Source organism: Arachis duranensis, unplaced genomic scaffold, assembly GCF_000817695.3.
Source record: "Arachis duranensis cultivar V14167 unplaced genomic scaffold, aradu.V14167.gnm2.J7QH unplaced_Scaffold_165934, whole genome shotgun sequence".
Classification (NCBI taxonomy): domain Eukaryota; kingdom Viridiplantae; phylum Streptophyta; class Magnoliopsida; order Fabales; family Fabaceae; genus Arachis; species Arachis duranensis.
The window spans coordinates 3,322,909-3,334,722 of record NW_026264258.1 but is presented as its reverse complement, the minus strand read 5'-3'; the positions used below and the strand labels follow the sequence as shown (position 1 = coordinate 3,334,722).

The 11,814-nt window shown below is 32.4% G+C and overlaps 2 protein-coding genes across 3 annotated transcripts; one reads left to right on the top strand and one right to left on the bottom strand.

The window, feature by feature from the left end:
* Positions 1-3,084: 3,084 nt before the first annotated feature.
* LOC107478529 (probable serine/threonine-protein kinase PBL23) lies at positions 3,085-5,302 on the bottom strand. The gene is made up of 5 exons (XM_016098668.3): positions 5,179-5,302; positions 4,789-4,967; positions 4,391-4,580; positions 3,863-4,257; positions 3,085-3,492 (listed from the first exon to the last, which is right to left on the bottom strand). The coding sequence occupies exons 1-5, from the start codon at positions 5,300-5,302 to the stop codon at positions 3,085-3,087; spliced, it is 1,296 nt and encodes a 431-aa protein (XP_015954154.3).
* A 1,907-nt stretch (positions 5,303-7,209) lies between these two features.
* On the top strand, positions 7,210-9,180 carry LOC127743981 (mitochondrial carnitine/acylcarnitine carrier-like protein). Of its 2 annotated transcripts, none has more exons than XM_052256250.1 (3): positions 7,210-7,356; positions 7,844-8,235; positions 8,573-9,180. In XM_052256250.1, the coding sequence occupies exons 2-3, from the start codon at positions 7,844-7,846 to the stop codon at positions 9,075-9,077; spliced, it is 897 nt and encodes a 298-aa protein (XP_052112210.1). In that variant the 5' UTR covers positions 7,210-7,356; the 3' UTR covers positions 9,078-9,180. The 2 variants fall into 2 exon arrangements, with proteins under 2 accessions (XP_052112210.1, XP_052112209.1); XM_052256249.1 differs by lacking the exon at positions 7,210-7,356 and adding an exon at positions 7,363-7,527.
* The last annotated feature ends 2,634 nt before the right edge of the window (positions 9,181-11,814 follow it).

Below are 11,814 nucleotides of genomic sequence, written 5' to 3'. Positions count from 1 at the left end.
ATATATATATATCCAAAACCAAAATCTGCATAAACAAAATCTTGCCTCTCCATAAGCCTCTAAGAGGGTCAAAAGGAACAAGTCATGTGGAGAGAAAACTAAGTGTATATATATATACACGACTATACAATCAAAAAGTAACCCGATAACCACTTCGCTTCAAAAGTCCAGACACCTAACGAGATGCCTCTCGACCTGTATCTGAAAAATAACAACACAATATGGGGTGAGAACCAGAGGCTCTCAGTATGGTAAAGGTGCGACACATATAAGATATAAGGTCCTGGAAATGCCAGGGGCAATCCTAGAACGCCGACACTTAGATTATTAAGCTTAAAGTATTAAACAGAAACCATAAAAGGTGGTTTTCTAAGAGTATCTAAGCCTAACTTAATTTAATCTTAAATCTAGTCTTTACCGCCTTTCCACCATACCTCCATCTCCGATAACATACCATAGACAAATAAGCAGATAAAAGCAAACACAAGAAGGTTACAAGTACTGCAAGTAGTAAATATACATTTAACATAGCAAGTACACTTAGGCACATCCAGTTAATGCACAAACAAGTAATTCAAGTAATATGCACATGATGCATGCCTATCCTATGATGATAAGTTTCATCTGTCGGTTATCAAGCCAACCCGACAAGTCCGGTTTGCTAAACCTTTGGACTGTCCCCCGACGCGCATCCCATGAGTCTATGCATAGCTTTTTCTCATATATATATATATATATATTACACGTGGTGGCAAGCCACGGTACTTTACCCATAGAATCTCGTATCTCAGATCATTTGATTATTCAAGCCAAATATCATACATGATCATTCATTTGATTATTCAATCCAAGTATCATACATGATCATCCATAACATTTCATAATCAATTTACCACTTTTAATTGTTACTTCACCTCCAAGTTATCCCCATTTCCTAACTTCTTCTGATCATCAGGTTTAATACTATTATTTATTACTAAAGGAATGAAAATAGAGGTTTAGAAGTTTGAACTAGAGTTTAAAACTCAGAAAAATCATGTTTGCTGAAAAATGGGCCACGCGTACGCGTGAGCGAGTGTAAAAAAGCAGCTCGTGCGCGCGTCCCCTTGTCATGCGTACGCGTAGGTGAATATTTCATGTCACGCCTACGCGTGGACATGCATGCTGGCTCACTACGCATACGCATAGGACCACTTGCGTACGCATAGTCAAAAAGTCCATGCCACGCGTACGCGTGGGCCACACGTACGCATGGACGTATGTTTTTGCAAAAGAATCAGATCAACCAGAAAGCTGCATAATCATGAAGTGTTCACCTGCATAATGACATATTTCACACCAAAACTTTCGACGTGCATAACTTAGTCGTTTTAAATTGTTTTTCATCCGTTGTTCGAACGGCACAAAATTTGCGAAACAAATTTTCATTTAAAACAAGTTGAAATCAATTTGGGATTCCGAAAGCCAAGTTATAGCTCGTCGAAGTTCGGCCCAAAACCAAGTTTTGCAATTCTCCCCAAACCTCATTTTCATTCAAAAGTTCCATTCTATTCACTTCCAAACTTACCAATTCAACACAACATACCCTTCCTCATAACCATAACAATCACCACAATAATCATATTTCAAATCATCAACAAATTCATCAAATCACTACTAACCATCAAGCATCATCAACCATAAATTTACATCCTCAAATCTTTAATCAACAAACTATTCAATTCACTAATTAGTTAACAACCACCAAACCAAAATCAACTAGTTAACAAGATACTATATACACATACATTCCAATCGATCCTATAGTCATCTAGCCTAAGTTTTCACAGAACATTATAAGTAAGAGTGAACGTTTCCCTCAAGCTAATTGGATCATAAAACATCAAAAAGTAAAGGAATTCAACACCCCTACAATATTTTCGAAAATTGGGGGAAAAGAGTGGTTGAGAGTAATTAATGGCTTACCTATGAAATTGTTCTGGTATAAATGTAGAGCTTGACGCAGTGGACGCGTGGCCGCAAACAGTGCAGCGATCAGAGTTCAGATGGAGGAGTTACGATAATTTGAATTTACCGTAAGAGGGTTGGGAAAATTTTCGTTTCTCCTTTCCTCTGTAGCTTTCAGCGTTGCCTCAGCTGAAATGAGGAAGAAGAAAGCTTGGGTCCACTTAAGTGCTTGGCCGGTTGGACTTACGGGTTCGGTTTGGGTCCGGTTCAACTGGTCCAGCTCGTTCGGTCTAATCTTAGGCCGAATTCTTTGAAATTAGTGTCAAAATTCTCGTTCCGATGAACTCTATCTTAATTTAATATAATATTCACATTTCTAATTTTCTTTATTAAAAATTAATTTATTAGCTAATTATCTACTAAGTTAACGGGGTTTACACAGCGACGCTAGGGTGATTCTACGGATCGAAGATTGCAAATGAAGAATGAGAGGTTAACGTGATATTGGGAGTAACTGTACCGATTGTGATTTGGTTTAATTGCAAATTCTTATTTTTTAAATTTTAAAATCTGAAATCAAAATTAATTAATTAATAATTTAATTTATGATTTTAATTTTAATTTCTTTTTTTACTCCATTGTTCACGTTAGTTAGTATTCTTATTATTCCCTATACATTTCCTACAAATTTTATAAGGAGATTCGAGCGTGTGTGTTTTGATCAAACTGTTAGGGCATGATGTAATTGTGTGTGGATGTGTAATCGGGATTACAAATTTACAACTATTATAGGCATGCTGAAAGACGAAGAGTTATATATGTTTGTTATGAAATAGACAAATGAAATTTATTATAAATAATAGCATCCTCATAGATGAACAATGTTAATAGTAGTCTATCATAAATTATATTTATTATTATTATTATTTTATTATTAATCTATATAGACCAAAAAAAAGATGACACCAAAAAAATATCTAAAACTATAAACGAATTCTTACACAATCCACATGCAGGGGTTTAAAAAAAATTAGGTTTGCTTTGACTCCAATCAACGGTAATAAAAATTGTTAATATGACATTTACGATATCATAAAATAGTTCACAAGTCTCTTTTAAAAATTGCATTTCATTTCACTATCCTTTATTTTCCTTAACATCATCATTATCATCGTTGTTGTCATTGTCAATATTATTATTAATATCTTTATCTTTATCGTTGTCTCCGTATCCGTCATAAATTTTATTCTTATTATTATTGCCATCGTCGCTATTTTCGTCGTCATTCGAATTGTTGTCTCCATTAAAATCGCCACCTTGAGTACAATTGTCGTTTAAGGAAGCATCTCCGTCCACCTTCTTGGTTGCTAAAAAGGAAAGAGCAGTAACCACATCACTGATCCATGGCCTTGTTTCAGCTTCCTCTTGAAGACACATTGCTGCTATTGCTAGAGCTTGGTACAAACCCTTTATGGGGTATTTATTTTCTAGCAATGGATCTGCTATTTGTACAAATTTTCTTCTGTCTCTTAGAAGTGGTTGTGCCTGAAAATATATGAGCACAATCAATCACTCAATGTTAAAGCCTCAAAAAAATTTTTTTGTGAAGAGTATAATTAAATAGAAAGTCAAGATTCTCATTAAATTTATACAAAATGTATGCATTGTACATTATCTTTTTTTCTTTTACCTATCTCTTGTAACGGTAATGTTAGGGAACAATGATAAAAAAACAGTCAAAACTTTCTTATTTAACATTCATTAATTGTCATTGTTTTTGACTAATTTTTTTTATTATCAAACATTTTCGTTCTTATAGAAAAAACGTCAATTTTACTCTTGATTAAAAAAAATCTTCGTCGTAGCATATCCATATAAATATTGATAGCTAATAGAAAAAAGTTTCAAAACATACCCAAAGGACTAAGTTTGCTTCCTCTGTTTTTCGCGAATTATCAATCACTCTTCTTCCTGTGATCATTTCCAAGAACACAACTCCAAAACTATAAACATCTGATTTTATAGTCAATTGTCCTGTGGATGCATATTCGGGTGCGCAATAGCCATAGGTTCCCATGACCCTTGTGGATACTTGTGCCATTTCATCACCAAGTATACCAACTTTTGCGAGTCCAAAATCAGATAGCTTTGGATTGAAATTTTCGTCTAAAAGAATATTTGATGCTTTAAAATCACGGTATATTACCGGAGGATTTGCTATTTCGTGCAAGTATTCGAGTCCTTTCGCTGCACCTTCTGCAATTTTTATTCTAGTTTGCCAATCTAATGGTGTTCTATCTGGATCGATGTCTGAAAAGTAAAAATTATGTAATATAATACATATTTAAATAATAATTAATTTCTAATTTTAGTGTTAGCATCCTACTAAAATGGAATAATAATTGAAATTAATTTTTGATATGCAAGATTTATATTTACTTACCAAGTAAATGATCCTCTAAAGAACCATTAACCATGTATTCATACACCAAAATCCTTTGTTCACCTTCAGCACAATACCCTACCAAGTTGACAAGGTTAGGGTGTTTCAAAAGACTCAAAACCAAAACCTCAACAAAAAATTCCCTATTCCCTTGAAATCCATTCCTGTCAAGTTGCTTCACAGCAACAACCTACATTACAACACACAACACTTTAGAACGCGATAAATCGAACGATCGTTTACTAATAACTCTCAGATCAAAAAAATTGGTATTTCAAAAAAATCAGTATATTCGAACATAAACTATGTTCGAATACATTAATTTTCAGATATACCAATTATTATCAAATGAAAGGAGTAATACAATAATTTTTTTAAAGATAAGTTGAAGTAGTTACTTGATCTGTGCTTTTAAGGTATCCTTTGTAAACCCTACCAAAGCCTCCTTCACCAATCACATTGGAAGGGTGAAAGTTTTGAGTTGCAGCACATAGTTCTCTAAATGAAAAAGCTTTTGAGGTAATATTCCCTTTTCCAAGTCTTGCTATCTCCTCTATAAATTTTCTCTTGCCACTATCTACAACACAAAATTTGTTCAGATTTTCAGCAATTTTTTTCTATAAGTAATATATGTGGATTTGTGGTATTATCTAACATTTAATTTAATATAAAGCACAAGAAATGACACATTAATTTGCATGTGAAAAATAGGAGATACATTATTAAGAAACTAAAAAAATAATAAAAAATTTGTTGAATGATTAGAAAGATTAATTAAAATTTATTACCAGTTTTAAAAGACATGTTGGCAAATGCTGCAAGAGTTTTTCCTCCATGGTAATCCCCAATGCTCCTCCTCAATGACCTCTTAATCCTTGGGTCTGATGTATTACACCATGCAAAGCAACTCATTTTTTTTGTACCAAGAAAAAAAATTATTTTGATTAAAAAAAAATACCAACTTCCCAATAGAATTTCAAACTTGGAGGGCTTTTTCTTGGCAGAGGAAATTAACTTGATGGATTTTATTAATCCATAATATTTCTCCAAAAACATTCACTCTTTAAAATCCAGTGCTATGAAAATTAAACAATGTACACAACAAATTCATGAGTTCCCCAAAAAGTTTGTTATGTATGTCTTTGGAATCAAAACCTTGAACAAGAAAATAGCAAGTTGATTTGTCTGGATTTTGAGAGAATCTATGTAGTTCCAACTTGGGTTTTTCTCTTTTGCTTTGTCATTATTCTAAAGCCCTATTTGAAATTTTTTTAAGGAAAACAAAAAGACTTGGTCAAGTTTGCTAAAAGTGACTTAATTTTTGTTTAATTATGGTTCCATTACCTGTCACCTAAATGTATGATTTTCATAAATATATCTTATTAGACATATTCAGGCTAAAAATAAATAATGCTAATAACTGTGCTAACCAATTTTTTTAATATATATATTTTTGGGTTTGTATATCAAACTGGCATAAACTATTATCATAACTTGATTTTAATTAGAAGTTTCGTGTAAAACACGAACTATATTTCTGAATTTTTAGTCACGAATTTAAAATAGAGAAGAAGAGGTGGAGTTCTCCTTAAACCAAAGATCTTGCAATGCTTGGGAGTGAGATTTTTGAAAGGTGCGGTGGCATTTTTTTTAAAGACATTATATGTGGCATCAATTTTGGTGTTAATCATAAAAAAAAACACATGATATTATAAAGATTGAAGATGTTTTAAATATGAGTCATATCACCAACTTTTGTTTTAATAGGTTGTTGTATGTTGAAGATCTTATTTCAACAACGTCTGAGACTTATTTAAACGAACGAGTATTCGAGTAATCCAAATTGATTCATATCACTAAATTTTTCATACTCAGAAAACTATTACACTTGAATAATTAAATAAACTATCCTAACAAGTAACAAACTCCATAGAAATATGCATTTAAGTATTTTTTTAAATAAATAAATTATTTATTGATATGTGTTTTTTAAATCTGTATAATTTGTATTAAATTGTTTATAAAATTTAAAATTTGGAGTCGATATAATTCAGTTTGAAAGAACAAGAAGTTAAAATTATTAAACTTCAAAATATTTAAAATTTAGATAATCTATAATTTAAATGATAAAATTTTAAAATTTAAAATTTGGATGAGATATAAATCATACAATTTTAGTCACAATACTTTGACTCGAAATTAGATTAAAAAATTGATTCAAATTTAATTGATACAATATAAATAGTAATTTTTTAATATTAATTTAATTTTCTTTTTTTTCTAATAAATTAAGATTTGAATAATGATTATATTTCAATTTTGTTTGAAACTCCATTCCGATAGGCCCAGATAATTTCATTTGTAATCTTATCTGTTATATGAAACAATTATCTATAACAGAGTAACATAATAATTAGTAATTAGTAGTAGGTACTAAGTTGATCCATTGAACATTTTTTTAGGTATCATTCATTGACAGAAATCAAAATTCTCTAAAGTAAAAAAATTTAGTAAAGTGGTAAAGTGAGAAATTAATTATTCTTAAATTAAAATAGTGGTCCACCTATCTAGTAAAAATTACAAAATTAATGATAATTAATTCTTCATTTTATCACTTTATCAATTCCCTCACTAATTTAGAGGATTCTAATTCCACTGACACACATGCTAGTTGCTGCTCCATAAAAATTGGAACACATAAATCCACATGTGTTAAAGTTGTGTGTGTTGGCTAAATCCAAATCCAAATCTAACCTCAATCTCTGCTTGTGTTGGAGCAAGAAATAAAGAAAGAAAGAAAAGAAAGAAAGAGTAGTAGAGTAGTAGTGGCTAATATTATCTTTACCTTGTGAGTCACAAAATTCCATTCTCCTATCATCTGAATCTCTTTTGAGCCACTTGCTTCTCTCTTTCTTTTGTCCTAACCCCAAACACACACACACTACTCAGTCTTGTGGCTCTCTAAGGTTCACTCTCTTTCTCTCTCTCGTTCTAATTCTTGAATTCCCTTAGAAGCTTTTCAATAAGTAAAAGCATGCACCATCCCTCATTGGATACATAACAATACTCTTTTTTTCTTTTTCTTTTCTCTCTAACAAGTCTTGGATATTCCCATTCTTTTCCTTAGCTACAGCTCAGTAAGATTCTTCTCTGCTGCACACCCCCTTTTGCCTTAATTCTTAGTAATGTGAATTATTCTGATGGCTTCATTTTTCAAAATTAGTTCATGTATGAATTTTTGTTTTCCCTTTTTATGTAATGTAATTGTCCAAGTATGTGTTGATTAATCTGATTATAGCGTCGATTAGTCCATGTAACCAATTTTTTTAAGTCCAGCTTTCTAAGAACATGCTATGACCTCGAGGTCACAGGTTCAAATCTCGAAAAGATTCTCTCTGAGTTAGAATCTTGTGCACCAGACTGTCCTTTTATTGATATGACATGCTTTTGCAGATGGGAGACGTGGCGAAGGACCTCACGGCAGGGACGGTGGGAGGGGCGGCGCAGCTAATATGCGGCCACCCCTTCGACACCATAAAGGTGAAGCTGCAGAGCCAGCCTACACCAGTACCCGGTCAGTCTCCAAAGTATTCAGGTGCAATTGATGCTGTGAAGAAGACACTAGCAGCTGAAGGTCCAAGAGGCTTGTACAAAGGGATGGGGGCCCCACTTGCAACCGTTGCAGCCTTCAATGCGGTGCTGTTTACGGTTAGAGGACAGATGGAAGCATTGGTCAGGACCCAACCTGGTGCTCCCCTCTCAGTTAGCCAGCAGTTTGTTTGCGGCGCCGGCGCCGGCGTTGCTGTTTCCTTCCTTGCTTGCCCCACTGAACTTGTCAAATGCAGGTTCTTCAATCTCATTTTCTCAGTTTGTAGCACTTGATTTTTATACGTTATAAAAGTATAACTTTGGATTAAAATGTGGCTAAATAAATAAGTCGTATTTTTTAAACAAAGATTATCATAAAAAAATATTTTTAACATTTTTATTAAATTAATTATCTAAAATATATATTAAAATATAAAATACACATAAAAAATAAATTAAACAACATATATATTTATATAAAAATAGATATGATATTTCAGCGGCAAATGAACATTACTTCAAGTGTGTGTTATTTGATTCATGTATCCGATCCTACTTAAACTAATATTGTAAAATATATGTTCATCTGATAAGGCTGCAAGCACAAAGCGCACTTGCTGGGACCGGAACAGCGGCGGTGGCTGCCGTGAAGTACGGAGGACCAATGGACGTGGCGAGGCAAGTTCTAAGATCAGAAGGCGGCATGAGAGGCCTTTTCAAAGGCTTGATTCCGACCATGGGCCGCGAGATACCGGGAAACGCCATAATGTTTGGTGTCTACGAAGCAATCAAGCAAATGCTTGCAGGGGGCCCTGACACTTCCGGACTAGGCAGAGGATCTCTGATTCTAGCCGGCGGCGTGGCTGGAGCCTCCTTTTGGTTCATGGTGTATCCAACCGACGTTGTTAAGAGTGTGATCCAAGTTGATGATTACAAGAACCCAAAGTTTTCTGGCTCCTTTGATGCTTTTAGAAAGATTCAAGCTTCGGAGGGTTTAAAAGGCCTTTATAAGGGTTTCGGGCCGGCCATGGCGCGAAGCGTTCCGGCCAACGCCGCCTGCTTCTTGGCATATGAGATGACAAGATCAGCTCTTGGATGATATTCAATTCTCATGTTTCTTGTTCTTCAAGTTATTAGCCAAACACAAGTTCATGTTCTCTTATTTGCTTTAACAAATTAAAGGAATCATTATTCTTTTAGAAGTAGTGACAAATATTTTTTTTAGAATAATTTGATCTATTTGCATTCTATTATGCATTACGAATAAATCTATTTAAAAAAAATGAACAGTCTTATGATTCATGGAGTTCATGTCTCATCAATGTTAATTAAATAGATAGTATGTCACCATAAAAGGCAATTGTAACTAGGTGACGTCTATGGTAAGTATCTATGGTATATTTTGAAATTGGTTTCAAACTTTGCTTTGCTAGTAGAGGAATATCAAACAAACGGATGAAAACTACTAATTAACTTAATGTCTCTCCTAACCAACTTGGGTTAGTCGAGTGGTTAACTTACTCCTCCGCTTAAGTAAGTGTCGGAAATTTGAATCCCTCGTTATGCATAAAACAATTCATTGATCAGCAACAGACCCTTAAATAAAGTTTCAATCCGCGACGGATTAATTTTTAACCTGTTAGATTGAGAGATACCGTGGACAAAAAAAAAATTGGATTACAGAAAAGTTTCTAACATCATTGTTACATTTTAACTATAAAAAAATGCTATTAAAATGGTTTGATTTTCACATGTCTCTTTACAAATTAATTTAAAACTTATTGTTTGTGAAATACCGTGAAAAACAGTAACATGAGAATTTTTTTTCCTTATGAATCAGTATCTTCTAAAAAAACAAGTTGATAATAAAGTAATAAAATAACAAATTAATTATTTTTAAATTAAGATAATAAAACATACTTTTTATAAATATTGTAAAATTCATGATAATTAACTTCTCATTTTATTATTTTACTAACTTTTTTACCTTAAAATATTTAATTTTTTATATATAAATAATTGATTATTTCCAAAAAAAATTACAATGAAAGATGAATTAATGTTTTTTATAATTGAATCCAATTTTACTTATAATTAATATAAGAAAATTTTGTACTAACACGGATTTTTTAGGTTTTTCAATTCAAATTTTAAAAAATTATTTTCGTTTTTTTAAACTTCATAATTAAAGAAAAGGATAAGTATTGTTTTGGTCCTAATGTTGAGGGTCATAATCGAAACTGTCCCTAACGTAATTTTTTATTTAGAATCATCTTTAATGTTTTTTTTATTTAAATCGTCATTTTCGATAAAATTTTTAATTTTATTACTAAAATACCCCTATTTTAATAAAAAAATTATAAAATAAAAACAGAAAAGAACGCATTGTTCTTCTGCCTTTTCTTCTGCTTCTACTTGAACTTCTACTTCTACTTGAGCTTCTGCTTCTGCTTCTGTGATTGAGGGTTGGCCGCCGCCGTCGTGTCGTCATTGGGAGGGGGATCCCACAGGCGCTGCTTCTTCTTCTGTGTTTGTCTCTACTTCTTCTTCTGCCTCTTCTTCTTCTACTTTTGCTTGAGCCTCTGCTTCTTCTTCTGTGACTGCCTCTGCTTTTGCTTCTGATTTTGATTTGTTATTTTTTTATTTTATTGTTGTTGTGTGTTGATTTGGTTGTTGAGTTGAATTTCTGATTCCTTAATTTATTGAAATGATGTTTTTCTTGGTGGTGGAAGTAAAGGTGGTGGTGGTGGTAGTGAAAGTAAAGGTGCTGATGGTAGTGGATGGCATTTTTGTCCAAAAAAATTAAAATGATGATTTAAATACGAAAAAAAATCATTAAAGATAATTCTAAATCAAAAATTACGTTAGGGACGATTTTAATTTTGATCATCAATGTTAGGATCAAAACAATACTTATCCCTTAAAAAAATCTATCAATCTAATTCTAAAATGAATAAACCCCCTTTTTTATTTTTTTTTTCCCTCTACATTGGCCTTTCCACCTTAATTTTTAATTCATTTCTAAAAATCAGATTTATTCTTTGTCCAATCTATATTTTGTCCACTCATCCTTTAGCCAGCCCATGTCATAGCCATTTTTTTTGAAATCAAAATTCCTTCACTGTTCCTGCAGTAAACCTCACAAACTTATGGCGCTCAACACTAAGAGACCCTTTTGACGCATAAATTTGGATCATCTAAATTTTGAATTTTTATTTTAGAGTATAAAGTGTAATCTTTCACTCTTGAATGATTTCTCTCTCATATTTTTTCTTAATCCCACCAATGAAATAAATTGTGAGAAATCACACTTTATCCTCTAAAATCAATTTCAAAATTTAGAGAATCTAAATCCTTAATGCATACTTGATGCGTTCATAGATAAGGCTCACCACCTCTCACATGTCAACATGTCATTGGCCAATCAAACATCAGCTACCCTTAACTACTTAAAATCGTGTCACCAGAAAACCACCTTATAACTATGTATAAAAAATGGTGTTCTTAATTGTGAGAGAGGTATTGTATGTCCTAAAAAGTGTAATTGAAACTAAAGATTAACTCTCTTCATTTATAGCCAGACAGAGACTGTACTTCAAAAATTTAATCAGAACCAATTGAATATGTTCTCTTTAATATTAAAGAACAAAATTTGAGTGAGAACCTTTATGAATAATTTTGATTGTAATAATATGTACATGCTTGTTAAGAAACTTCGATCAAGAACAAATTAGAACTCATTAAAGATGATACATGATGAAAGAGAGTTTAGAGTAATATAATAGTTGAGTTGTTTCTATATGACTTTAAAATTATTGTTCAAATAAGTGAAAATA

Excerpts from the sequence above, each read along its gene's own strand:
- LOC107478529 (XM_016098668.3), bottom strand. The coding sequence starts at position 5,302 with ATGAGTTGCTTTGCATGGTGTAATACATCAGACCCAAGGATTAAGAGG. Across the intron at positions 4,968-5,178 it reads CAACATGTCTTTTAAAACTG|ATAGTGGCAAGAGAAAATTT; the intron begins GTAATAAATTTT and ends TTTGTGTTGTAG. Across the intron at positions 3,493-3,862 it reads AAGCAAACTTAGTCCTTTGG|GCACAACCACTTCTAAGAGA; the intron begins GTATGTTTTGAA and ends ATATATTTTCAG.
- LOC127743981 (XM_052256250.1), top strand. The coding sequence starts at position 7,844 with ATGGGAGACGTGGCGAAGGACCTCACGGCAGGGACGGTGGGAGGGGCG. Across the intron at positions 8,236-8,572 it reads ACTGAACTTGTCAAATGCAG|GCTGCAAGCACAAAGCGCAC; the intron begins GTTCTTCAATCT and ends TCATCTGATAAG.